Source organism: Giraffa tippelskirchi, chromosome 3 (assembly GCF_054371585.1).
Source record: "Giraffa tippelskirchi isolate mGirTip1 chromosome 3, T2T-mGirTip1v1.2.pri, whole genome shotgun sequence".
Classification (NCBI taxonomy): Eukaryota; Metazoa; Chordata; class Mammalia; order Artiodactyla; family Giraffidae; genus Giraffa; species Giraffa tippelskirchi.
In genome coordinates, this window is record NC_137277.1 from 185,876,690 (window position 1) to 185,901,959 (window position 25,270).

Sequence of the window (25,270 nt, forward strand, 5' to 3'; positions counted from 1 at the left end):
TCTCCAGACAGCCCAAGGGAAGAGTCAGATGGGCCCTGATGTGAGGAAGGACAGGGCTGAGCGTGGGGAACCAAGGCCTTCTTCCCTACCACAATTTTGGCCCAGCAGCGCTGCGCACTGAAGCCCCCAGCCCAGGCCCGCTGGACCAGTGGGAGGCTGGACATCAGCAACAAGACCTACGAGACCATCACCAGCCTGGGACCAGCTGCCCCTAAGAGCCAGAGCGAGGATTGCCCCCCACCTTTGCCGGTCAAAAACCCTTCTCGGACCATGGCCCAAGGGCGTGTGGGACATGCCAGTGGAGGTATGGTTGGTTGCCCAGAAAAATGCTCTCATGCCGTTCATTGAGGGCCTGCTATGTGCTGGGGGACTGAGCTAAGAGTGCCGTGTTAGTCCATGTTATCCTATCACCTGGCAGGTAGGGGTTATCATCTCCCCCTTACAGGTAAAGGCAGAGAGATGTTAAGTAACATGCCCAAGATCCCACAGCTAAACCCTGATGTGGGCTTCAAATCCAGGTATGTCTTATTCCAGATTCCTCAATGCTTCGCTTAAATAAGAGAGGGAAGAATGTTTTGAGCATCCACTGTATCTCAAGTCCCTTGGGGTCTACTGAGACACAGTCTAGAGAGGGAGATAAAAACTGGAAGCTAGCTCATTATAATATAAGGCATAGTGTGACATAGAACATAAATCCCAAAAGGAAAGAAGCAAGCTTTGCTGACTATTTCTCCAGCACCTAGCACAGTGCCTGGCTGTTGTCAAGGACTGTTTGTTGAATGAATGAACAAGCTTGTCCTGGGAACTCAGGAGAGGAAGGGAGCCAATCCTGTTGGGATTGGTGTGGTGGTTAGGAAGGCTTCCTGGAGGGGGCAGCATCAGAGCTGAGCCTGAAGGATGAACAGGAAAGTCCAGATTGAGGAGAGGCTGTGAGCAGAAGCAAACCGGTGAGTCAGCGTGGCCCTGGCCATCAGGAATGAACAGCATGAGCCGTGAGACTGAAGCGTGGTGGGGAAGAGTTCAGTGCTGGAGAGGCAGGTAGGGGGGTGGGATTTGGGAGAGAACCATGATAGATCCCCGAGGTCAAAAGTTCCTTTGAGTAAGTGATGAAGACAGGCTTTATCACTTCTGATTTCAGATCGTCCTGAAATTCCCAGCCTGAGCTCAGAGTCCCCTGGGGTCTCTGAGAACCTGAGCAGCCCAGCCTCCTCCTCCTCCAGCCTCACAAGCCCTGTGGAACCTGGGAGTCCCAACGAAACCCTACCCAGCTCTGAAGAGGGCCCCTGCGAACCCCCAGGCCCCTCCCGCCCCAGCCTGACATCTGGAACCTCCTCTGCAGAGATGTATCCCCCGGTCAGGTTCAGGTTGGTGAAAGCCCGGCTGTGCAACATAGCCAAGTCTCCAGACCTCTCTGAGCCTTCATTTACTTCCCCACCTCTAAAGGGTGCATGCCTGAAGCCTGAGATGCCTACCAGCTCTGAGGCCACGAACGATGTGGAAATGCTGGACCTTAAATAGGGGGTGATTGGACCTCTTTCCCCTTCACACATCTGCACCCAAGTCTAGAGCTCAGGCTGGAAGAGCGAAGGCCTCGTCCCACCTGTGTACTTGTTCTGGGGGCTCACAATGGGATCTTCACTCTATTCCCACCTCCAATCCAGGATCCAGTCCTCCCTTCCTTGCAGACCCTTTCACTTTGGAGTCTGGGGAGTATACATGGGGAAATTTACAGTGTAGAGGTCAGTTCCAGGCCTTTGAGCCCTGTGATGGACTTGGCCTGGGGGCCTTGTGGACGGTCTACCCAGCCATCCCAAGCCCCCAGCCTCGCTCTCTCCCTGAGCCTCTTCCCCCAGCTCCAAGGGGCTCTCTGGGCACAGGGGTCACATTGGCCTCTCCCTGTCTTCCAGCTCTGAGAGCACGCGCTCCTATCGGCGGGGGGGCGGAGCCTGGAAGAGTGTCCCTCAGCCCGGCAGCCTGTACCCTGAAGGAACGTGATGGTAGGACATGTGGTTTGCAGGGTGGTGACAGGGTCCCTGGGCTTCCCAAGTGACGAAGTGCCAAAGAATTCACCTGCCAATGCAGGAGACGTGGGTTCGATCCCTGGGTCGGGAAGATTCCCTGGAGTAGGAAATGGCAACCCACTCTAATATTCTTGCCTGGAGAATCCCATGGACAGAGGAGCCTGGTGGGCTTACAGTCCATGGGGTTTCAGAGAGTTGGACCGAGCGACTGAGCAGGCATCCATGCACAACAGGGTGCCTGGGAGGCAGAGTTGGTCAAGAGTGAGTATATTAGGGAGGGAGATCTCTCTTCAGCACTGGGGCCAGCCTTCGTTTGACCAGCCCCTTTCCTCCTGCTCCTCCTTCCCCGCTGCAGCCCTTGATGGGTGCAGCTGGGGAGAGCTGAGGCCTTGAGGGATGGCAGAGGTGACGAGGCCCAAGTTCTGGCTGCTCCTTAGGGGAGGATAAGCAAAGCAGTGTCAGCCAGCCTGATCGCTGAGAAAAGGTACTGCTTCCCTGCAGACAAGGTAGGATTCGGGTGGCTAATTAGGTGGCTGATTAGGATTAGGGTAGGATTAGGGTACCAGCCCTTGGTTTGCCAGGCTCTCCCCTTGTACAGGAGTCTCCTGGAATCCACTGAAACTTCTAGGCATTCAGGGATGTGCTATCATCCTCTTGCCATGCACGGCAAGAGCTGTCATCCCTAATCCAGCTTCTCCCTGCTGAATCACAGACTCTCAAACCATCACACATCTTTAGATGAGGAGCTTAGGGGTGGGCACAGGGCAGAGGCAAGCATGCCAAGAAGGAAGCCACCTCTGTTCCTGGTTCCCCTGGGGATTCAACAGGGATGGTGTCAGTTGTCTGTGTTGAGAGTAAGGGATGGGAGGAACTGGGTGTCTCTGGGGAATCGTCATCCTCAGTCCACCAAAGTCAGGCACCAGTCACGAATGTGTGTCTACAGCCACCATCATCCATTACCCTCTTGATGCCCGTTGTTGAGATGTGAGAATAAGGACCTGAGCTTTGGTTTGTGGAGGTCTTGAAGAAGTAGTGTTTCACTTCTTCAAACCTCAGTTTCATTCTCTAAAATCGGGTATTTCATTCATGATAATTTCATTTACCTACAACAGAACTGTTTGAAACTGAGTGAGATAAACAGCTGGGATATAATAAGTGCTTATGTGCGTGCCAAGTCACTTCAGTCGTGTCTGACTCTTTGCGACCCTATGGACTGTAGCCTGCCAGGCTCCTCTGTCTATGGGATTCTCCAGGCAAGAATACTGGAGTGGGTTGCCCTGCCCAGTGCTTAGAAGATGTCAGTTTTCATCCTTTCCTCCCCAGGTCAGCTTCCCTGAAGGAGATGGCTCGAGGACTGGGGTTCTCCCGCCAAGTTCTGTGCAGCTTTTGCAGGACTAGCTCCTTGCTGGCCCTTGCATGCCTGAACCACCCTTGTGCCGAACCCCAGCGTTCAGAGCTAGGACTTCAGCCCAGAAGACTGAGGAGCTGAGGTGTTCATGCCCTGGGGTCTTGTTCCCTCTGTCCATTGTGCCTCTATGGCTGGCCTTCCTCCCTGCTATGACCCATGCCCCTGCCAGGAACACTGGGCCCTCTGTGTTAGGGCTGACGGTGGTTTGTTTTCCTCTATCTCGTACCTGCCAGGGACAAGGGAACCCTATGTCTGGACCCTAGTGCTCCTGACTTAGCTCCAGCTGCAGAACCCTAAATCTTTCATCAGAGGAGGACTGTGTTTCTTCCATCAGTCTGGGGGACTTTAGCTCACCTTCATCATTCTGTAGGCCAGGGATTCTGCCAGATGAGGGGCTATCTTCTCAGCCATTCATTAGCCTAGTATTCTTTGACTGAGTTCTGGCTCTTTGTCCATTCCTGGGCCAGGCACTGCAGAGGCCACAGGAATAAGATCCAGGTCCTGTAACTGTAGTCCCTTTCCCAGCAGCTGGTCCCAAGATTTAGGCTTGGAAATGGTCAGGGTTGTTCCAGAAGATGGTTCTGGGCTCAGGGGCAGACTGACCATCAGCTGGCTTACACCCGAATATTATTCCAGTTGTCTGCAGCCTGTATCCATCCTGGTTGGTCAATGCCCATGCTGTGCTGGCTGTAAAATAAATATTCCTTCTGAGGGACAGCACAGTCTTGCTGTGGACCTCTGCTAGATCCCCAGCCAGGAGGTAGGGTAGGGCTCACCCCCGATTTGCCTACTCTCCTTGATTTAGCCAGAAGGAAAGGCGTGGTCTAGGATGATTATCATCACTTCTCTCCTGTTTCTCTCAGTCAGCTCAGGAGCCGTCCAGTCTCGGGGGAAGTAAAGGGCTGAGAAAGGAGAAAGGAGAGTGATAGAAATGGAGGGTGGAGACTTAAAGGTTCTGCTTTCTAGTACCAGAAATCCCACCATGGCTTTCAGGCTCATATTGGAAAACAGATACACCCAAGCCATCATCTGGAGAAGGCAATGGCAACCCACTCCAGTACTCTTGCCTGGAAAATCCCATGGACGGAGGAGCCTGGTAGGCTGCAGTCCATGGGGTCGCGAAGAGTCGGACACGACTGAGTGACTTCACTTTCAGTTTTCCTTTCATGCATTGGAGGAGGAAATGGCAACCCACTCCAGTGTTCTTGCCTGGAGAATCCCAGGGACGGGGTAGCCTGGTGGGCTGCCGTCTATGGGGGCGCAGAGAGTCGGACATGACTATGATGACTTAGCAGCAGCAGCAGCAAGCCATCATCAGTGTCTAACACATCAGTTCTATGGGCGCTGGGCACTGGGTCCTGGCAGGGATGGACCGGGACAAGCGAGGGAGGCTGGAAGATGCCAATGGCCAATGCGGCAGAGTGGCCAGGGAGGCTGGGCTGTTTACCCTGGAGACCTGGCCAGTCTGTGATCCCACAGGAGCAGAGTTATCTTCAGAGCCCCCAGTGACTGGTTTTAGTCATCTCAGATTTGTCATTTTACTCATCTCTAATAAAGCATTTTTTGGAGTAAATTTCAGTGGTTTCATTTATGTGCTCTAAAGAGCCATAGGGAAGGGGAGAGATTCTTAGGGCTTGGAATTCCTGCTCTAGACTTGGAAAAGGGACAGCCTGGTACAGAGCAATAGATGGCAACCAGAGTGATTCTCCCCCCAAGGACATATGGCGAGGCAGAGAAATCTTTTACTGTCCCAACTGGAAGGTGATGCTGGCATCTAGTGGCTAGTGTTCAGGGCTGCTGCTCAACATCCTTCAGCTCACAGGCCAGCCCATCAAAACAATGAATTTCTACAATGTTAATAGTGCCGAGGCTGGGAAACCATGGTGTGAGGGAGAGCACTGGACTGGGAGTCTGTAGACCTGCAGTGTAAGTCTGCTGCGGTCCCTGCTTTGACTTCATCTCCCCTGAGACAAGGATTGGAGAAGGTACTTTATTTGTGAGGTGGTCCCAGGAAGCACAATGAGGAAGCATGGATGTGAAACAGAAAGTCAAAAAACAGCGAAGGAGGGACTTCCCTGGTGGTCCAGTGGCAAAGAATCTGCCATCCAAGGCAGGGGATGTGGATTCCACCCCTTGCTGGGGAACTAAGATCCCACGTGCTGCAGGGCAACTAAGCCTGCGCGCTTCAACTACTGAGCCTATGCGCTCCAGAGCCCATGCGTGGCTAGAGAGAAGCCCACATGCCCCAACGAAGATCCCACGTGCTGCAACTAAGACCCAAGGCAGCCAAATAAATAGATATATATTTTTAAAATATTTATTTATTTAGCTGCACTGTGTCTTAGTTGTGGCATGTGGGATCTAGTTCCCTGACCAGGGATCAAACCCTAGCTCCCTGCATTGGGAACAGAGTTTTAGCCACTGGACCACCAGGGAAGTCCCCCAAATAAATATTTTTAAAAAGAAGAAAAAAAAAGCAGTAAAGGGTGTGTTAATGAGTTACCACCATGAGAAAAGAAGGGAACCTCTGACAGATTGTATTAATTAGAACATGCCTTCAAGTTGTCCCATGGAGACTGAAGAACTGGTGTAGTTCCCACCAACTCTACTCTCTCACTGGTTCAGGGGTCCTTTCTAGGAGTGCCAGTTCTTAATTCTCAACTTCCAGGCTGCTCTGAAGCCTACAGTCAGATGCAGGAAGCTGTCAGAGATGTGTTCAGGAACCTGATGCGAAGAACTGACTCATTTGAAAAGACCCTGGTGCTGGGAAAGATTGAAGGCTGGAGGAAAAGGGGACGACAGAGGAGGAGATGGTGTGATGGCATCACCGACTCCATGGACATGAGTTTGAGTAAACTCTGGGAGTTGGCAATGGACAGGGAGGCCTGGTGTGCTGCAGTCCATGGGGTCGCAAAGAGTTGGACATGACTGAGTGACTGAACTGAACTGAACTGACCTCCAAGGTGGATGGGTAGGCAGAGGGGAGATAGTGGGTACCTACTGATAATGGTTGAGCAGTGCAATCCTGGGCCTCAATCTTCCTATTGGTACAAAAAAAGGGTAGGTCTTGATGTTTTCATCAGCGTCCCTGATGAAAGTCCTGGCTTCTTTTGATGTCACTCAATTCACAGTGGGATTTGGGTGGAAATTTGAGGAAACTCAGATCTTTTTTAAGATTTTTTATGGGCTTTTTTACAACTACCAGTCCTAAGTAATTGCAGACAGCTGTCTCTTCAACCCAGAGGGGCTTGCCTGGGGGTTGGTCAAGACTGTTCAGTCTAACATCCTAAAAGTGGTTCATAGTGCTTTTTATGATCAGGCCGCTCCCCCTCTGCACATTCCTTTCACTTCTGTGCTATCACCACACCAGTTTCTCGGTTTCTTTAACCCTGACAGGCTGACACTCTCCCTTCCGTAAGTTTTGCACATTTGGAATTCCAGCAGGACTGATTTGTACCTCTCAGGATGTTCAAGGCTAAAAGTGCATGGCACCTAGTAGGTGCTCAATAAATACATGTATGAATGAATGTTTCTCTCTCTCTCCTTTTTTCTTTAATATTTATTTATTTGGCTGTGCTGGGTCCAGTATTCTTGCCTGGAGAATTCCATGGACAGAGGAGCCTGGTGGGCTACAGTCCATGGAGTCACAAAGCGTCGGGTCTTAGTGGTGGCACTCAGGATCTTTGATCTTCATTTCACCATGGGGGATTTTTTTACTTGTGGCATGTGGGATCTAGCTCCCTGACCAGAGATCGAACCTGGACCCCCTGCATTGGGAGCGCAGTCTTAGCCACTGGACCACCAGGGAAGTCCCTCTTCTCTTATTTCAACACTTTCCTCCTCTGACCCCCCAACTCCCACTGAGCACATCGGCCAAAGTTTCAACTTCATTTCTTCAGAGAACATGACATGCCAAATGGTATAAAACCCCTTAGATATGTCTGTAATGTATCCTCTACTTCTTCCTGACCCTCACCCCAGTTGTGATAATATAGAAGTGATGGTGTCCATATTTGTTTGAGGTTTTTCTTATCCAGAGACTGCCTCAAGCTTGCTGGGACTGGATCTGTCTTGTTCGTTGCTTAGACATTCAGTGTGTATCTGTTGAATGAATGAAAAACCCACCCCTTCCTACCTTGGTCCCAGGTCACACAGTAGCAGTTAGAAGTTTTAGCCCAGTTTTAGAAATGGAGAACTTATTGGGAAAAAAGTTTGTTTATTTGGGTTTTATTAGCTCTGTAATCCTGGAGAAGCGCATGAATTGTGTTCTGCAGGACTACCGAATGGCACAGTTATAGTCAGTTACATGAGCTATTTATCAGGAATTACAATTGGAGCTGGCCAGAAGTAAAGGTGCTTATGAAGTAAAGATTGGTTGCGGTCCAAAACGGTTGCATAATTACAAGGGGAGACCTTGAGATAAAAAAGGTTGGCAGCTGACAGGTATTGTTCTAAGCACTCTGGTGATGTTCTTGGAGCTGGTACAGCTCAAAGAGAGCTTAAGGGTTTTGTTTAATCTTTTTTTTTAATCTATTTGGCCGCACAGTACATGGTGTACGGGATTTTACTTCCCCGACCAAGGATCGAACTCACGCCCCCAGCAGTGGAAGCACAGTCTGAACCGTTGGACTGCCAGGGAAGCCCCGAAAGTTCAAGTGTTGAATGGTGCAGAGATTTGTCTGATGACAGATCCTCAATGGCCACCCAACTCCATATTTGTATGCCTGAACTAGGATCATGCTATTTTAATTTCAATTTGTCATCAGAAGCCGGATGAGTCCACTCTGTCATCCATTCTCTAAGGTTCTCTCAGGAAAGTCTGGAGATTTCCCTTGAACACCCCCAGCTACAACTCCCCACACCCTACACACTATGAACCATTCTTCCTGACTCCCCTCCAGGCCCATAAACACCCTCACACACACACTGCACACACGCATAGATCATTTTCTATCAATTAAACTCACTCGTTTAGGGAGGGATGTGAGTCTGCTGGGGGCACTGGAAGAGTCCTTCCACAGGAACACAGACGTGTGCACAGCTGTGGGGGCACAATTTCATTTCCAGACCCAATCTCCTTGGGCAGGCAGCGTGCAGACCCTGAATAAATAAAGGGCACTCATGCATCTGGATCCAAAGTTCTCAGTCCTGTGCACTTAGGGATCTCCCAAGCCCTCACCTTCACTAGAGTGCAGTCGTGGGACCAGAAATGCAAAACCTCAACATAACTGAAGGCCACGGTGGGCCTGGATACACACACATGTGCACAGGCCGTGTGCACCAATGAGTGAGCACGGGGATGGGACAGAACTGGATTTCACGATCATGCAAAAATAAGGGGATTGGACTTTACCAAACTGCCTCCACCTGGGCATTGGCGCTAACTAGGTGCGCCGGGTTTGAGCCGCAAAGGTTGCAGAGAGGAGCCCTCCTCGCGTCGACGGCCTCTCTCGGGGACTAGGGGCCGACGGCTGCCCCCACTCGCCGGAGCGCCCTCCTTCCCAAATCTTCCTTCCGCTCCAGGCCCCCCACCCCGCCCCTCCAGGACCGGCCAGGCTCTCGTAGCCTTGTCCCTCTCCCAGGGAGGCTGGGCTGGCGGGCGCGGGCAATCTTTGCCCGGGCGAGTCCTTGAAGTCTATATTTAGTGCACGCCGCCCCTCCCCCACGTCAGGAGGCCCGCGGCCGAGGGGGGGGGTGGTGTGCGGGGGTGAGCCCCGCCCCCGCCGGGCGTGTGTGTCGGGTGTGTTTGGGGCCCGCGCGGCTGGCGCGCCCTCTGCCTTTTTACGCCTCCAGGCCCCCCCGCGCCGCAGTCCGGCTGCGGCCCCTGCGCCCCTCGGCCCGCCGGGCGTCGCGGGCCAACATGGGCCAGGAAGAGGAGCTGCTGAGAATCGCCAGGAAGCTGGAGAAGATGGTGGCCAGGAAGAAGACGGTGAGGCTACAAAGTTCAGGCTGCACCCCTCCCCCGCCCCCCACCCCGGGGAGGCGCGGCGCGTGCGAGCCCCGAGGAGTCCCGGGGGCGCGTGCTGGCCGGGCGCCCGGGAGGCGCGCGCGCGGGACTCGGGGACCCGAGGGAGGCGCGGCTGGGGCCGGGCTCCGCGCCCTGGGGGGAAGAATGGCATCTCAGGATGGGCGTGTGCCTGGCCCCTGGGCTCCGGGGTATGGGGTGGGGGCGTCGGGAGCACCGAGCCAGCCCCCGAAGACCCGAAGACTTCTTGTGCCCGTCCGTCTGGACCTGCAGAGTTGGGAGCCCCCGGGTAGGTCGTGCGGGGCCCGGGAAAGTGGGAGACAGGAGCTGGAAAAGGACTTTCGGGAGCCCCTGGACTTGGCGTGTGCAAAAGCCCTGGGGGAGCAGTGGCGACTGCGGGACAGGGGACCCGGAGATAGGGGTGCAGAGAACTCCTGGGTGGCCCGAGAAGCAGGAAAGAACTTGAACTGATGAGGAGTGCTGAGCCCTGTCTACCCCGCACCCCGGGAGTGGAGCTGACGCAGAAAGAGCCAAGGGCCTGGGTTCCCTCAACCGCACGGCTTGAGGCTCCAGGAGCTGTTGGCCACTCTCGCTTTCTTTGGCCGCGGGGTGGGGCCCCGGGCCCCGGGCGGGGGCCTAACAGGTGTCCGGCAGCCGCTGCGCCCACGGGGCCCGCTAGGCGGGGGAAGCAGGGACCGCCGGCTGGCGGCCAGGGCTCGGGGGCGGGGGCGGCGGGGACAGCGGTGCCGGGAGGTTGAGAGGAATCAGGGCTGGCGGCCCTACCTGCGGATCCCTGAGCGCTCAGTGCCCGGAGCCCTTAGCGCGGGCCGGCTTGAAGTTAATATTTGATCCTTCCCTTGATCTTTGCCTCGAGTTGGCTGCCGCCTGATTCCTAGCCGAGCAAACTTGGCCTTGGGACAGGGAGAGCTGGGAGGCACCCAGAGTGGGGTGAGAGGGGAGGGTAGCCTGGCAGGCAGGTCCCCCCCTCCCCTTCGACCCTGTCCCAGAACCCTCCTTCCGCCGTCCAGGGGCACGTGCGGAAGCAGGACTTGCATTTCCAACACACTCTGTAATCCTAGAAGCTCAGGAAAGGGCCGGACCCTGAGGGTGCTTTTAGAGCAGGGACAAGGGAGAGGGTGCTGGATCCATGGAGTGACAGGGAGCCCTCAAGGAAGACGTGGGCAATATTGAGTTGGTGTCCATATGAAGACCAGAGCCTCAGTTTCTTCATCTGTGAGATGAGATGATCTACCTCCTGGGAAGGATTGTCGCTGGATTTTTTTTTTTTTTGTCTCTGCTGGTGATGGTGAGGGTGGAAGAGATGTGAAACCCTTAGGAAGATCTGGACTGGTGCTTGGGAAGGCTCAGAGAGTGACACCTGCTTTTGCACGGCCAGAGGAAATGCAGATTTTAAGGAGCCTCCATTCCAGGATGCTCCAAAGCAGTTGAAACTGAACCTGAAGTCATCAGACTCAGCTGGGGGTGGCAGAGCCCAGCCCGAGTCGCCTGAAGCAGATTCCACCGCAGTCAGACAAGTTGTCCCAGCCCTGCCCCTTGCTGACCCCCGACTTGGGCCGGGAGATTCTAGGCCTCTTGCTGAGAGGGCAGGAGTGGGAAGCTTAGGAGACCTGAGAAAGGCAGAGTGGTTGAGGAGGAAGGGACCTGCCCTGGCTCCCCTCACTCCTTTGATGGATCTAGACCCACCACTTGCTTTCTCTCTCTAGCCCTGGATTTCTTCTTCTGTGAAATGGGAAGAAGAAATAGTGTCCTTTGGCAAGGAGTCCCGTGGAAGTACCCAGAGCTCTCTCCAAGAAAGATGCAAGTCTGGCCACAGGGTCCCTGGAGCACAGAGCCGGTCTGCAGCCACGTCTGCGCCTGGGTTCTTGGCAGCATCTGGGTGGGCACAGAGCTCTGGGCATGTAACCTCGAAAGGTGGGGCCTGCTCTGGGAGCCAGAGTGGGGCCCGCCCAGTGGTGGTTAGGGAGAGGAGGACACACTTCCTGTAAGAAGACGGATCTTCCACGTTGCAGCTCAGGCCCAGGGTTTACTGCCAATTACTGAAGTCCCAGCAACTTAGGGCTTTTGTCAGATGCTGTGAGCGCACACCTACTGTAACAGCCTCAAACATACAGCAAAACAGCACATGATCACACACACAGACACAGCTACATGCAGCCACACACTGTGTGGTTAAACGAGCATCTGTGAACATAAATAACTGCATGACAGATGTGGCTGCTGACCCTGACGTGACTGACACACTGACCATTATACTTTCGGAAAAAGATGCAAAGACATGGTTAAACGTGTGTGTGTGCACTGTAAGCTGTACCCCGACATGCAAAGCTATAAATGTAGCCAACAGCTGCACTTATGTGTCCAGATGGGTTGTGACATAGACGTCATCCCACAAAGACAAACAGACACATTATATTGGGTTGGCCAAAAAGTTCGTTTGGGCTCCCACGCCAGCTTTTTGGAAAAACCTGAATGAACTTTTCTGTCAGCCCAGTCCTTCGAGCGGCATACACACAGCAGCTTCCCACCTGAACTGGAGATGCTGCTGGCTGCACGTCCCATACATGCATGCAGAAAGACGTGCCTAGCAACATTTGCCCATGGCGTTGTGAGTCCAGCTACAACTGGCGCTCACGGCTATTCTCCAGCATGACCCAGTTATATATACAGTGTGACATACACAGGCACACACCCAGTGGTGAGCTGGAACTGGCTTAATGCTGATTGTTGAACTTTCAGGGATTTTGCAAGCCAGTTGTTAAATACAGCCATTATTTTTAACATTAAACTATATGCTTACAATTAAATTATGTTAAAAACAAATGTCATAAATACTCCAGAATCGTCACTTCCTTATTATTTTATTACATTTTTCTGTCATCTATGGTCTGGAGGCTATTTATTATACTGTACTATATCATTATGGGGCTTCCCTGGTAGCTCAGCTGGTAAAGAATCCGCCTGCAATGCAGGAGACCCCGGTTCAATTCCTGGGTCGGGAAGATCCCCTGAAGAAGGGATAGGCTACCCACTCCAGTATTCTTGAGCTTCCCTGGTGGCTCAGATGGTAAAGAATCTGCCTGCAATGCAGGAAACCTGGTTTGATCCCTGGGTTGGGAAGATCCCTTAAAGGAGGGCGTGGCAACCCACTCCAGTATTCTTGCCTGGAGAATTCCCACGGACAGAGGAGCCTGGCCAGCTACAGTCCGTGGGGTCACAAAGAGTCGGACGTGACCGAGAGACTAAGTACAACACAGCATATCACTCATCTCTTCCCGATGTCTCCTTCAGTTCAGTGACAGCATGCTCTAGCTTGACATTGCTGTAGGGAGAATATTGATGCCACGGAAATTGACAAACAATACAAATCAATTTTTTCCTTTGAGAACCTGCTGTTAAACATTGACCAACATACCACTGCACTTACTCGTGTTGATATTTCATGACTGCACACATCTCGCCAGACCTATGTCCATACCTACTTACATGGTTGTATAGTGGGTCAAACCCAGAAGGCCTGAGTTTGAATCCCAGCTCAGTTCCTTACAACGCTGGGCAAATTCACTTCTGTTTCTTGGATTTCTCTTCTGTGCAAATGAGATCTTGCTTCTTTAAAAATGAGAATAGTAATAGGACCTATCTCTTAGAATCATTTCGAGAGTCAGAAGAGATCATGCATGTAAAATATTTAGAACCGTGCCCAGCAGATAATAAGCCTTTAATTAGTGGTACGTGCAGAGTTCTATGCCCGCAAGTTCACACGCACACACATCCACAAGTCATTCCTTTGAAACATACTATGAACCCAAGTTCTAAGGGAGACTGAGGACTGAAAGAGGGCAGTTGGGGGATGTGATCCAGGAAGCCTGGTAGGGGAGGGGTTGGCAGCTGGCACTGCACAGTGGGGCCAGGGCACAGGGCATACAGGACGCAGTGAGCTGGTGATTCCCAGGGACCTGCTCTCAGGACAGGAGGCTGGGGCTGGCTTCTAAGAAGTGTGTGGAAAGAGAGAGAAGACTGAAAGGGGGCAGGGGTTGTTCAGGGCCTGGCAACCAACAGGTTTTCACATCTGCGTCTCTTTTCTTCTCCTCCCTCTTCCCCGTCCCACCTCTGCTTTCTGCTTTATTCATTCACTCAGGGAGCACTGGGCTGTGTGCTGAACCCAGAGGTCTCAGAGGTTACACAGTCGTCTTTACCCAGAGAAAAGACAGTACATATCTTCACAAAAACTCAAATGTTCCCAGCAGCTTTATTTGTAGCAGCCCCAAATTGGAAACTACCTAACAGTCCCATTCACAGGTGAATGGATCAACAAACTGTTGTCTCTGCCTACAATGGCAAACAACCCAGTAATAAAAAGGAACTGTGGCTCTGTTCAGCAATGTGCATGGAACCTCAGAATGATAGCGTTCACTCGTGAAGAAGCCAGACCAAAAAGTCCATTACAGTCACATTCTGTAAAACCCTTAAAAATGCAAGAAAGTAGAATAGTAGTGCCTGGGATTGGGGGTGCAGAGAGGGATAATTACCAAGGGGCACAAGGAAAACTTCGGGGATGCTGACTATGTTTGTTTTTGGCTGCGCTGTACAGCTTGCAGGGTCTTAGTTCCTCAACCAGGAACTGAACCCATGTCTCCTGCAGTAGAAGTGCAGAGTCTTAACCCCTGGACCACCAGGGAACCCCCTGACTGTGTTCTTATCTTGATTGTGGTGATAGCTTCATGGATGTACATGTTATATCAAAACTCATCAAATTGTAGCTTATAATATGTGCATTTTATAGTATGTCAATTATACTCCAATAAAGCTGTTTTCTTAAAAAATAAAAATCCACAGTCCTCAACCTACAGAAGGGTCACAGTTGGGAAGTGAAGGGAGGCAGATACAGACGTAAAAGCAGAAGCAATAAACCATGAGGTAATTAACTTGAGAGGAAGAGATGGGGAAGGAGAGAGCATTCCCAGTGGAAGGAACAGCAGAACCATGGGGTCAGGGGGTCAGGGTGAGTGGGTAGGGCTGGACCCTGCTCAGACAGGCTGGAACCTAGATGGGTGGTGGGAGGTGAAGTCAGAGAGCTGGTTTGGGGCAGAAGCTGGTCCTTCTCTCCTCCTCCTCTTCCTTGCCTCTCCTTTGACTGCTTGTCTGCCTGGATCTGTCACTGGAACAACCTCCTTCCTTACCTCCCGCCGCCCTCCTTCCCACTAAGACCGCACAATGGTCAGAGAGGGGCCTGGGCAGACCCCGAAGGCCTCAGCCCTCACCTTGTGGCCTCCCACAGGAACGGGCCCTGGACCTCCTGAAGAAGCTTGACAGCTGGCAGATGTCCATCCAGCTGCTCCAGGTGGGTGGCAGTGGGCAGCCACTGGGGCAGGAGGGCAACCTTGTGTAGGAAGGAAAGACCCCCGTGGGGGAGCCCTCCCAGGAGGGGGTCTGGGAGGGGTTTCTGAAGGGAAGGCAGCAGGGGGGATCTTGAGGTACTCCAGGTGTGGGAACAGAAGCGTGCAGATGGCAATGGTAGCTTTCTAAGCACTCGGGGCCCTCTGGGTCTGGGGACAAGCCTGACCTGCTTTCCTTGAACTCCCAAGTTCCCAAGACCTGAGGTCTGTGGGATCCAGGAGGCCAGCATCTCAGGGAGAGGTGAAAGCCCCCATTTTTGCATCTTCATGTGTTACCCATGTGGCCTACAAAACTCTACCAGAAGCTCTGGGCCCTGAAAAATTAGCACGTACCCAGGCTGTAGTAGCCAGTTGTGTCTTAGGCTGAAATTTGAACTCCAGGACACCAGAGGGCAGAGAACAGGGAGGAGTCCTGAGCACCAGCCAGGCCCGTGGCCACCACCCCCACCACCCCACCTTTACTTCAAAGCTGCAGTTACCCCTGCATATGGGGGGCCAGGCCTTGGGCACTGACCTTGCTCAGGGCAGCAGGTCCGTTATAAAGTCAGGGTGATAACCTCAGCCACATTTCTGGGCTAAAGCCCTGGGGAGCCTGGGCCAGGGGAAGGGGGTGGGTGCCCTGGCGCAGGTCTTGCCAACCAGGACAGCCAGTCCAGCGTGTCCTGATTCCCAGGCTGGCTCCTGACCTTCTCCCTTTGCAGACCACCAGGATTGGAGTCGCCGTGAACGGAGTCCGCAAGCACTGCTCCAACAAGGAGGTGGTGGCCTTGGCCAAAGTCCTCATCAGGAACTGGAAGCAGCTGCTGGGTGAGGGGGCAGGGTCCCCGGGGCCGAGTGTTTCTCCCCGCACCTGGGTACTGGCTTAGAGCAGGTACCCAGTGTATGGCTGTTGAATGACTCAGTTACGACCCCCGGTGGGAGTGCCAGGGTTTGTCTACTTCACAAATGTGGGATTTGTAGAGGGGTGAGTTTTCGTGTCCGTGTCCCTATGTGTGTATTTCTGTGTGCTTCATGTGTGTGTACACATCTGTATATACACATTGGTGTGCAGAGATGTCTTTCTGTCCCCATGCATGAGCTTGTGCTTGCACACACATGTGCACATTGTATGTGCATTTGTGTGTGAATGTGCATTTGTTGGGAGAGGGGTGAGGCTGCCCCAGTCCCTGCCCTTCAGTCCTTTCTCCCCCAAAGTCCTGGGTTTGGCTGAGACAGAGCGGGTTGAGGAACAATGTCGTTATTCTGTTTTTAGACTCCCCAGCAACCCCCAAAGGAGAAAAAGGAGAGGAAAGAGTAAAAGCCAAGAAGAAGGAAAAAGGGCTTGACTGTTCGGATTGGAAGCCAGAGACAAGTCTTTCTCCACCAAGGAAAAAACGGGTGGAAGAGCCCAAAGACAGGTACTTGTTCTGGGATGGCGAGAAGGGGGCTGATGCTTGTCACGTCCTCTGACAGCCCTTCTGTTTATATACCGTCTCTCCGTCTTCACACACCAGGAGGTGGGTGTTGTTATTTCCCTCTGCAGTGCCCCCTCTGGGGGCCTTCTTGTCCCCACCAGACAGACTCACGAGACTCAAAGAGGCCGTCCCTGGCGGGGCTTCACCTTGAAGGATGCAGGGACAGGAGATGCAGTGTGCCAGCAGGGCAGCTTCTCATCACCAAGGTGATGAGAACACATCACCAAGGTGTTTCTCATCACCAAGACTTCTCACAGGGCAGTGGTCCCACCCTTTATTGGGACCAGGGGCCAGTGTCATGGAAGACAATTTTACCATGGGTGGTGGGGTGGCAGAGGGGGAGAGGAGGATGGTTTCGGGCTGATGCAAGCACATTACACTTACTGTGCACTTTTATTTCCATTATTATAGCAGCTCTACCTCAGGTCATCAGGCCTTAGATCCTGGAGGTTGGGGACCCCTGTCATAGGGACCAGGCTGTATCCAGAGCTATTCTCCTGCCCACCCGGATGACATTCCCAGGTGCAAAGAATGAGACCACCAAGGGTGGGAACTCTCGTCACATCCTCCAATTGATAAGTCCCATAAACCAGGTCTCCAGGATTCCATCAAGGGCAATGACCAGTTACAAGATTCACAGCACTCGGGGTGGCCCCAGACTGCGGTTTCCCATAAATCATGGATAGTTCTTTCATGGCCCTTTCCCATCTAGACACAATTTACCCATCAGGGCTCATTTGCTCTCGACGCAATGTCACCTAGGAATACAGCTGACGGTCCACCTTCGTCAGGGTTCCAGGTTAATGGGGCTGGGAACTTTCTTGTCCGCAGAGAAGGAGTGTGTTTTGGCTTTTTAGTCAAAATTGCCTTCAGCGATAAGGAAGCTGAAGATTGGGGAGCAGGGTCTTTCCCAGGATCACACAGCCATTATGTGGCAAGAGTGGGAGCCCCATCTTTGTCAGACCCCCAGACCTCTGCTGAGGTCTCAACTCTGTGTCTGTTCCTCCTTGCCCACACCCACCAAGGTCTCCAAAAATGCATGACTTTTTAAAAATATTTGTTTAGCTGTGCCGGGTCTTCGTTGCGGCATGTGGGATCTAGTTCCCTGGCCAGGATTTGAACCCAAGGCCCCTGCATTGAGAGCACAGAGTCTTAGCCACTGGACCACCAGAGAAGTCCCAATGCATGACTTTCTGATCGACCCAAATGGCCTTATCCATGACGGTAGATAAAAGCCTTCATGGATGTATTAGTAGGTCCTACCTATTCCCTATATGACTGGTCAGATCACTTAATTCCTTCTGGAGGAGGTCATCTAATAGATAAGGGAATGAGACTAGATGACACTGAATAGTAACCAGTGGTACTAGATAGTTACAGACAATATGACTCGTGATATACCAACATTTTAAACTTTTTAAAATTGTGTTATTTAATTATTTATTTTCGGCTACACTGGGTCTATTGTGGTGTGTGGGCTTTCTCTACTTGCAGCCTGTGGGGGCAACTCTCTAGTTATGGTGCTTGGGCTTCTCATTGCAGTGACTTCTCTTGTTGCAGAGCACAGGCTCTAGGCACACGGGCTTCAGTAGTTGCAACTCTCAGGCTCTAGAGTGCAGGTTCAGTAGCTGTGGCACACGGGCTTAGTTGCTCTGGTCCCAGTCTTCCGGGACCAGGGATCGAACCCATGTCCCCCATATTGGCAGGCGGATTCTTAACCAGTGGACTACCAGGGAAACATATAATATATTTTCATCACCCTTGTTTAATTTTTGAAAGTACTGTAATTCTGGGACTTCCCTGGTGGTCCAGTGGTTGAGAATCTGCCTTGCAATGCAGAGGACTTAGGTTCGATCCCTGGTCCTGGTACTAAGATTCTGCATGCCTCGGGGCAGCTAAGCCTGTATGCCACAAGTACTGAGTCTGAGCGCTAGAACCCACAACCTGCAACTACTGACCACACGCCATGCTACAACTACTGAGCACGTGTGTTGCAACTACTGAGGCCCTTGTGCCATAGAGCTTATGCTCTGCAACAAGAGAAGCCACAGCAATGAGAAGCCTGCACACTGCAGCTAGAGCGTAGCCCCTGCCCGCCTCAACTAGAGAAAACCCACACCCAGCAGCAAGACCTCACATAACCAAAAATAAATAAATTAATCTGTTGTAAAAATAATGGAAAATATTTTAAAAGTATGAAAAAATCACATTCCCACCACCCAAAAATAATCACTACTAATATTTTGGTATATGTTTTTCTCTGTTTTCTGTAGTTATCATCAATTCTGTACTCTGCTTTTTAAGATGCAGTATTGTCAGCTGGTTCTGGAATCTTCTGAATGTTCTGTCCCTTTCATTCTGCTAATTTTGCAGTTGTATCCCACCTGGAGAAATCCTCGTTGGCATTTAATGTTTCGCATGGCGTGTTTGGTTTTCCCAAAGGGATTAAAAGGTTGGCCTCCAGGGATCCTGCGATCTCCCATGCCCAGCATGGAGTGAGCATTTACTGAGCATTGCCAGGCCCGGCTGTACCAGTGCAGTCCCCTGTGGAAAATTCATGCTCTGGCTGGTTTGGCCATGTCTGGAGCACCTGTTTGGTTCTGAAAGTGAAAGTGTTAGTTGCTCAGTTGTGTCCAGCTCTTTGTGACCCTATGGACCATAGCCCACCAGGTTCCTCTGTCCATGGAATTCTCCAGGCAAGAATACTGGAGTGGGTTAGCATTCCCTTCTCCAGGGGAATCTTCCCGACCCAGGGATTGAACTTGGGTCTCCTTCATTGCAGGCAAAGTCTTCACCATCTGAGCTACCAGGGAAGTTTGTTTCTGAATACCTTGGCAAATAAATGAAGGAACAGGATCTTGTGACATGCAGTTGAAAGATTGGAGGCTGAACTGTTGGATGAGGAGACCAAATGGAACATGGAACTAGTCTGGGGAATAGGGAGTATAGACATCCGGGTACAGATGGCAGCTTCGGCATGGGTGTTTCCTTTTGCTCTGTCCCCAGATCCCACCAAATGATCAGCAAAGGGATTTCCTTTAAAGGCCCACCGAGACGATAGGTATGGGTGAGGAAACAGTTGGAAAGCAGAAAGCAGATTTCTAGGCTGAACTTAATCACTTAAATCCTTAGACTCTGAGATTCACTCTTGTGACCTGAAGAATGCACATCATTTTCTCATTATATATAAAGTTTATATGCAGTGCTCAGTTCCTCAGTCGTGTCAAAAGACTCTTCACGACCCCCATGGACTGTAGCCCACCAGGCTTCTCAGTCCATGGGATTCTCCAGACAGGAATACTGGATGGGTTGCCATTTCCTTCAGCGGATCTTCCCAACCCAGGGGTCAAATCCACATCTCCTGCGTTGGCAGGCAGATTCTTTATCACTGAGCCACCTGGGAAGCCCTAAAATTTATATAACTATAAATAAGTGATAAGAGAAGTCGCTCAGTTGTGTCCGACTCTTTGTGACCCCATGGATTGTAGCCTACCAGGCTCCTCTGTTCATGGGATTTTCCAGTCAAGGGTACTGGAGTGGGTTGCCATTCCCTATATGTATGTATATGTATATATCCTTCTAGGCTTTTTCCTGTGCATCTACCCATGAAATACTTATTGTATTAATAAAATGGAATTAAACTCCATATACTATTTTGTAGCCTTTTGACATCATATATTTATTCCAACAGTGGGTCACATTTAGAGTCAAAAGTTTAAAAAGTCAAACACAAGAAGAAAATAACAGAAATGATCACTTTTAACATTTTTATGTATATCTTTCTCATCTTTTTAAGAACATATGTGTATATATATATACACACACATAGAGTTATATTTTCTTAATAAAATTGGAAGCACACTATAATACTGTTTTATAACCAGCATTTTACATTTAACAGCATCCTGGGGTGTTAAATTGTTGATGCCAGCTCACTTTTCATAGCTGGAGCTATGAGATGAAGTTGTCTCCGTGGCTGAGCAGAGAATGGGGTGGTTGTGCCCCTGCCTTGCTGGGAGAATCCAGTGGACAGGGGTCCTATTTCAGTTCCGCTGGTGAACTTCCTTTCTTTTTAGTTTTCTTAATTGACAATTTATTATCATATATAAACATTATAACCACATTATTATATAAGCACTGTAACCACATTACTAAAATTTAAAATAAGAATTAAAAATATTTCTCCACAGTGTGCCGCTTCTGAAAAAGGAAACAGCTTGTAATTTTTTCCTCTTCCTTTCCAGTCCTGATCTACTTACATAATTTTACCGTTCCTGTAGACACAGGGGACAATTACATCCCTGTTTATTTATCTTTTTAATGTATTCTAGGCATTTTTTTCATGTTCCTGAATAGTTTTCATAATGATCCTTTGCAAAAATGGCAGAGTTTTCTGGTTTGTTCTAAAAAGAAAAGTGATGAGGAAAGGCCAGAAAATGGGGAGTCCCAGGGAGAGGAGAGACTCATGTCTCCCCGCCTTTCTCCCACTGCAAGAATTTCAGCTCCCAGCTCTGCCTGCACCTGTCCATCCCCGTGGGGCACTCAGAGGGGAGCCCCGCAGAGGAGCTCCCAGGGCCCAGTGTGGGACTGGAGGGGGCATGCAAAGGAAGGTCTCTGCCCCTCTCCCTCTCTGCTGCCTCCCCCTGTGTCTAAGCTGGGGCAAAGGTCCACAGGATCCTTAAGAGCTGGCACCTGAAACTTTCTTACCTGCTGTCCCCCAGGCCACGTGGAGGATGAGATGGGAGCTGGAAATCCATGCAGGACCCTTATTATTATCTGGAAAAGGAGAAATCAGATACCTAGGATTAGGGATGGAAAAGGAGAAATCAGATACCTAGGATTAGGGAGCATTGAGGAGCTCTTCCTGGTGGGAACTACAGTAGGGATGTTAATGATCTAGAGTTTTCTTTCTAGCCAGCCCACAAACACAGGTCCTTTTCCTGGCATTTGACAAATGAGGGAACTGTTGCTCAAAGAAGATGACCTGCCCAGGGGCAGGGCTGGGATTACAGCTCATGTCACTGTCCTGCGCTCTGTGCCGCGCTCTGCCGCTCAGCCGTATCCGATTCTTTGCAATCCCATGGACTGAAGCCTGCCAGCCTCCTCTGTCCATGGGATTTCCCAGGCAACAATACTGGAGTGGGTTGTCATTCCTTCTCCAGGGGATCTTCCTGACCCAGGGATCAAACCCACGTCTCCTGCATTGGCAGGCAGATTCTTTACCGCTATGCCACCTGGGAAGCGTGTTACTGCCTCCCTTTTTAGAGTGGTAAATGTCGTGTATGTTTGTATGCATGGAGAAAAAGATGTTAAACATAAACAGTTCTTACCTCTGGGGAGGGTTCTTTTTCCACTTTTTTTTTTTTAATCATTTCTTTACTGTTTGACTTCACAGCCTTCAGCGACAAATATTTATAGAGCACCTACTCTGTGGCAAGCACTGTTCTGTTCACTTAGGAGAAGTCAGTTGAGTTGAGTATATTAGACCGGGCTTCCCAGAAGCAAACCCTGAGACATGGATTTAGGTGCAAGAGGTTTATTTGGGAAGTGATTTCAGGAAATGCAGACAGAGGAGTGAGGAAGTGAGACAGGGAAGGGAGGGGAACCGCCACAGGGTGTGTTCCTGAGCAAGTTACTGCCCTGAGTGCTGGTGGTTTAGTCACTGAGTCGTGTCCGACTCTTGCAACCCCATGGACTGTAGTCTGCCAGGCACCTCTGTCCACGGGATTCTCCAGGCAAGCATACTGGAGTGGGTGGCCATTTCCTTCTCCAGGGGATCTCCCCAATCCAAGAATCGAACCCAGGTCTCCTGCATTGTAGGCAGATTCTTTACCAACTGAGCTACAAGGGAAGCCAGGGCTTAAATCCTGCTGGAGATGGTGGAGGACACACCTCAGTTGATCCACTGGAGGGCCGAGGAAGCTGGAGTATTTGCCCATCTGTTCCCACGTGTTTAGTTGAGGGCTGCTCCTGGGGTTGTTAACTCTCCTGTGATTTCTGCCCACCGGTCTGCTGGCGCTGGCTGGCACAGGCAGAGTCCCAGGGTATCTTGGAGAAGGAAATCCTTGGGTCCCAGTACATTTGGGAGGAGTGCCCAAGGGATGATGGGGACTCGGCATAGACAGCCTCCACCACAGGGAACAAAGCCCACCAGATTCTGCTCTTGTGAAATTTACATGGCAGGTGGCTTGGACAATGCATAAAGTAAGTAAGCAAATTATGTGGTCTGTTAGATGGTGACACCTACGCTGAAATTAAAACGACTTCCCTGGTGGTCCACTGGTTGAGAGTCTGCCTGCCTGTGCAGGGGGCGTGGGTGCAATCCCTGGCCCAGGAAGATCCCACACGCCCATGCGCCACAACTACTGAGCGCGCAGACCTATAGCCTATACTCGGTGATAAGAGAAGCCACTGCAGTGAGAAGCCCGCGCACCACAACTAGAGAGTAGCCCCTGCTCACTGCAACTAGAGAAAGCCCGAGTGCAGCAGTGAAGACCCAGGGGAGCCAAAAATAAATAAGTAAATGGGTTAAAGGGGGAAAAGAGAGCTGGGTGAGTGACATGGGGAATAGGAGTTACAATTTACAAGCAGGTTAATGTGACAAAAACAGTGAAAGGGGGAAATACATTCTATACAATAAAAAGGATGTGTGTAAGTGTGCTCAGTCATGTCTGACTCTTTTTGAGGCCATGGAATACTGCAGAATACTGCAGTGGGTTGCTATGTCCTACTCCAGGGGATCTTCCCGACCCAGGGTTCTTACCCGAGTCTCTTGCATCTCCTGCATTGGCAGATGGATTCTTTACCACTGTGCCACCATGGGAAGCCCTAAAAAGAATGTAGCTACGTGTATTTCATAGAATTCGGGGGGGGGGTGTGATTTTTCACTTCTAATCCCAACACCCTGATATAACTACGGTAGCATTTGGTTATGGGTTTCCCTGATAGCTCAGTTGGTAAATAATCCACCTGCAATGCAGGAAACCCTGGTTCGATTCCTGGGTTGGGAAGATCCGCTGGAAAAGGGATAGGCTACCTACTCCAGTATTCTTGGGCTTCCCTTGTGGCTCAGCTGGTAAAGAATCCGCCTGCAATGCGGGAGGCCTGGGTTTGATCCCTGGGTTGGGAAGATCCCCTGGAGAAGGGAAAGGCTACCCACTCCAGTATTCTGGCCTGGAGAATTCCATGGACTATACAGTCCATAGGGTTGCAAAGAGTTGGACACAACTGAGTGAATTTCAAAAATGGAAAAGGAAATGGCAACCCACTCCAGTATTCTTGCCTGGAGAATCCCATGGACAGAGCAGCCTGATAGGCTGTAGTCCACGGGATTGCAAAGAGTCAGACACGACTGAGCGACTTCACTCACTCGGCATTTGGATGTATTTCTTTCAATCTTTTCCTCTCCTAGACATTAGTTCTCTTGCCTGGCTTCAGACACAGTACGCTTCTAAGTTTGTACCCTCCTTTCTCACTTGCCATTTTAAACCCAGTTCTTGCACCTCGAAGGCCCACCTGCTTCTCCCCTCCTCTTAAGGTGCTCACAGGGGAGGCTGAGGCTGATCTACTCCAGCTCCTCATGGGAACTGATCATCCGAGGAGTTCCATTCCATCGGTTTCAGCTAGCCAAGGCCTGCCTGACAGCAAGGAGGAAGGGCCTGCTGAGAATTAGTTATTAGTAATTAGTAACACATGACATAACACATGGACCACATCTGACACATATCTGGTGCTTGGCAGATCTTGGTCTCCTTCCCTCCTATTACCTCATTTGATGGCAGGTAGGTGAGGAGACCAGCCAGCACCTCCTGGGGGTCCCCCTGCCAGGCAGCTGGGGTCCAGGTAGACTTTGTCATCCCCAGCCCAGCAGGCCTGGCTCTGGGATGCTTCCTCCCCAGACTCTGATCTCTCTAGGCCAGCACTGATGCTCGTTGACCAAAGCATCTCATCTCCAGTTTCTCTTCCTTTCAGGAGAGACTCTGTGGAGTCCAAGTCTTCAGCCACCTCCTCTCCAAAAAGACCATCAGTGGAAAGGTAAAGGAAGCCATGGGCCTCTCCAGCCCAGAAGTCCTGTTCGGCATGTGTGTGTGTCTCTCTGTTTTACTGGAGGAATCCTGAGACGGGAAAGGAGGAAGCTTCATATGTTGCATTGACTGAAATTTCTAGGACCCACCCACACAGTAAGACTGGCGGGGGTGCTGGGGGAAGCCTCTGAATGAGAGGTATGGTTCCTTCGCTGGGGTGCCTGAGCAGTCGCTGTTATCCCATTGCTGTCTGGGGAACATTCCCAAAGTCAAGTTGAACCCAATTAAACAGGTCTTAAGAGCCTGTGCCTGGATTGGGATCTCTGGGTTTGGGGCAGAACTGGTATTGACCTTAAATTATCAAGTCATTCATTCATTCATCAAATATTTATTGAGGGTCTACTGTGTGCCAAGAAGTATTCTAGGTGCCAAGGATATAGCAGTGGACAAATGAGACAAAATCCTCAAGGGCATGAGGCCTTTATTCTAATGGGTGAAAGTGAAAGTCACTCAGTCGTGTCCAACTCTTTGTGACCCCATGGACTATACAGTCCGTGGAATTCTCCAGGCCAGAATACTGGAGTGGGTAGTCTATCCCTTCTCCAGCGGATCTTCCTGACCCAGTAATCGAACCAGGGTCTCCTGCGTTGCAGGCGGATTCTTTACCAACTGAGCTATCAGGGAAGTCCCATATTCTAATGGGGGAAACTGGTAATCCATATGATAAGTAAATATTGTTGTTAATTGCTTAGGTATGTTCCACCCTTTGCAACCCCATAGACTGTAGCCCGCCAGGCTCCTCTCTCCATGGAATTCCCCAGGCAAGAATACTGGAGTGGGTTGCTATGCCCTTCTCCAGGGGATCTTCCCAATCCGGGGATCGAACCCACATCCCTTACACCTGCCTGCATTGGCTGGCAGGTTCTTTACCACTGAGCCACCAGGGAAGCCCAAGTAAATTATATGATGGTTCAATAGGTGATA

The 25,270-nt window shown here is 51.0% G+C and overlaps 2 protein-coding genes across 8 annotated transcripts in view; both read left to right on the top strand.

The window, feature by feature from the left end:
- Positions 1-5,002, top strand: part of ASAP3 (ArfGAP with SH3 domain, ankyrin repeat and PH domain 3) — a 49,971-nt gene extending 44,969 nt beyond the window's left edge. For 4 of the 6 annotated variants that reach the window (XM_081574491.1, XM_081574493.1, XM_081574494.1 and 1 more), the window contains 4 exons: positions 109-304; positions 1,139-1,364; positions 1,908-1,997; positions 3,345-5,002. In XM_081574491.1, coding sequence (XP_081430617.1) covers positions 109-304; positions 1,139-1,364; positions 1,908-1,995 — 510 coding nt within the window. In that variant the 3' untranslated portion in view covers positions 1,996-1,997; positions 3,345-5,002. Of the gene's footprint in view, positions 1-105; positions 305-1,138; positions 1,365-1,907; positions 1,998-3,344 lie in introns of all 6 variants that reach the window. The other 2 variants (XM_081574490.1, XM_081574492.1) reach the window with 1 other exon arrangement.
- A 4,152-nt stretch (positions 5,003-9,154) lies between these two features.
- Positions 9,155-25,270, top strand: part of TCEA3 (transcription elongation factor A3) — a 43,679-nt gene continuing 27,563 nt past the window's right edge. The window contains exons 1-5 of one of the 2 annotated variants that reach the window (XM_081574496.1): positions 9,155-9,358; positions 14,691-14,753; positions 15,510-15,615; positions 16,061-16,205; positions 24,234-24,296. In XM_081574496.1, the coding sequence (XP_081430622.1) occupies positions 9,290-9,358; positions 14,691-14,753; positions 15,510-15,615; positions 16,061-16,205; positions 24,234-24,296 (446 nt within the window). In that variant the 5' untranslated portion in view covers positions 9,155-9,289. The remainder of the gene's footprint in view (positions 9,359-14,690; positions 14,754-15,509; positions 15,616-16,060; positions 16,206-24,233; positions 24,297-25,270) is intronic. The other variant, XM_081574497.1, reaches the window with a different exon arrangement.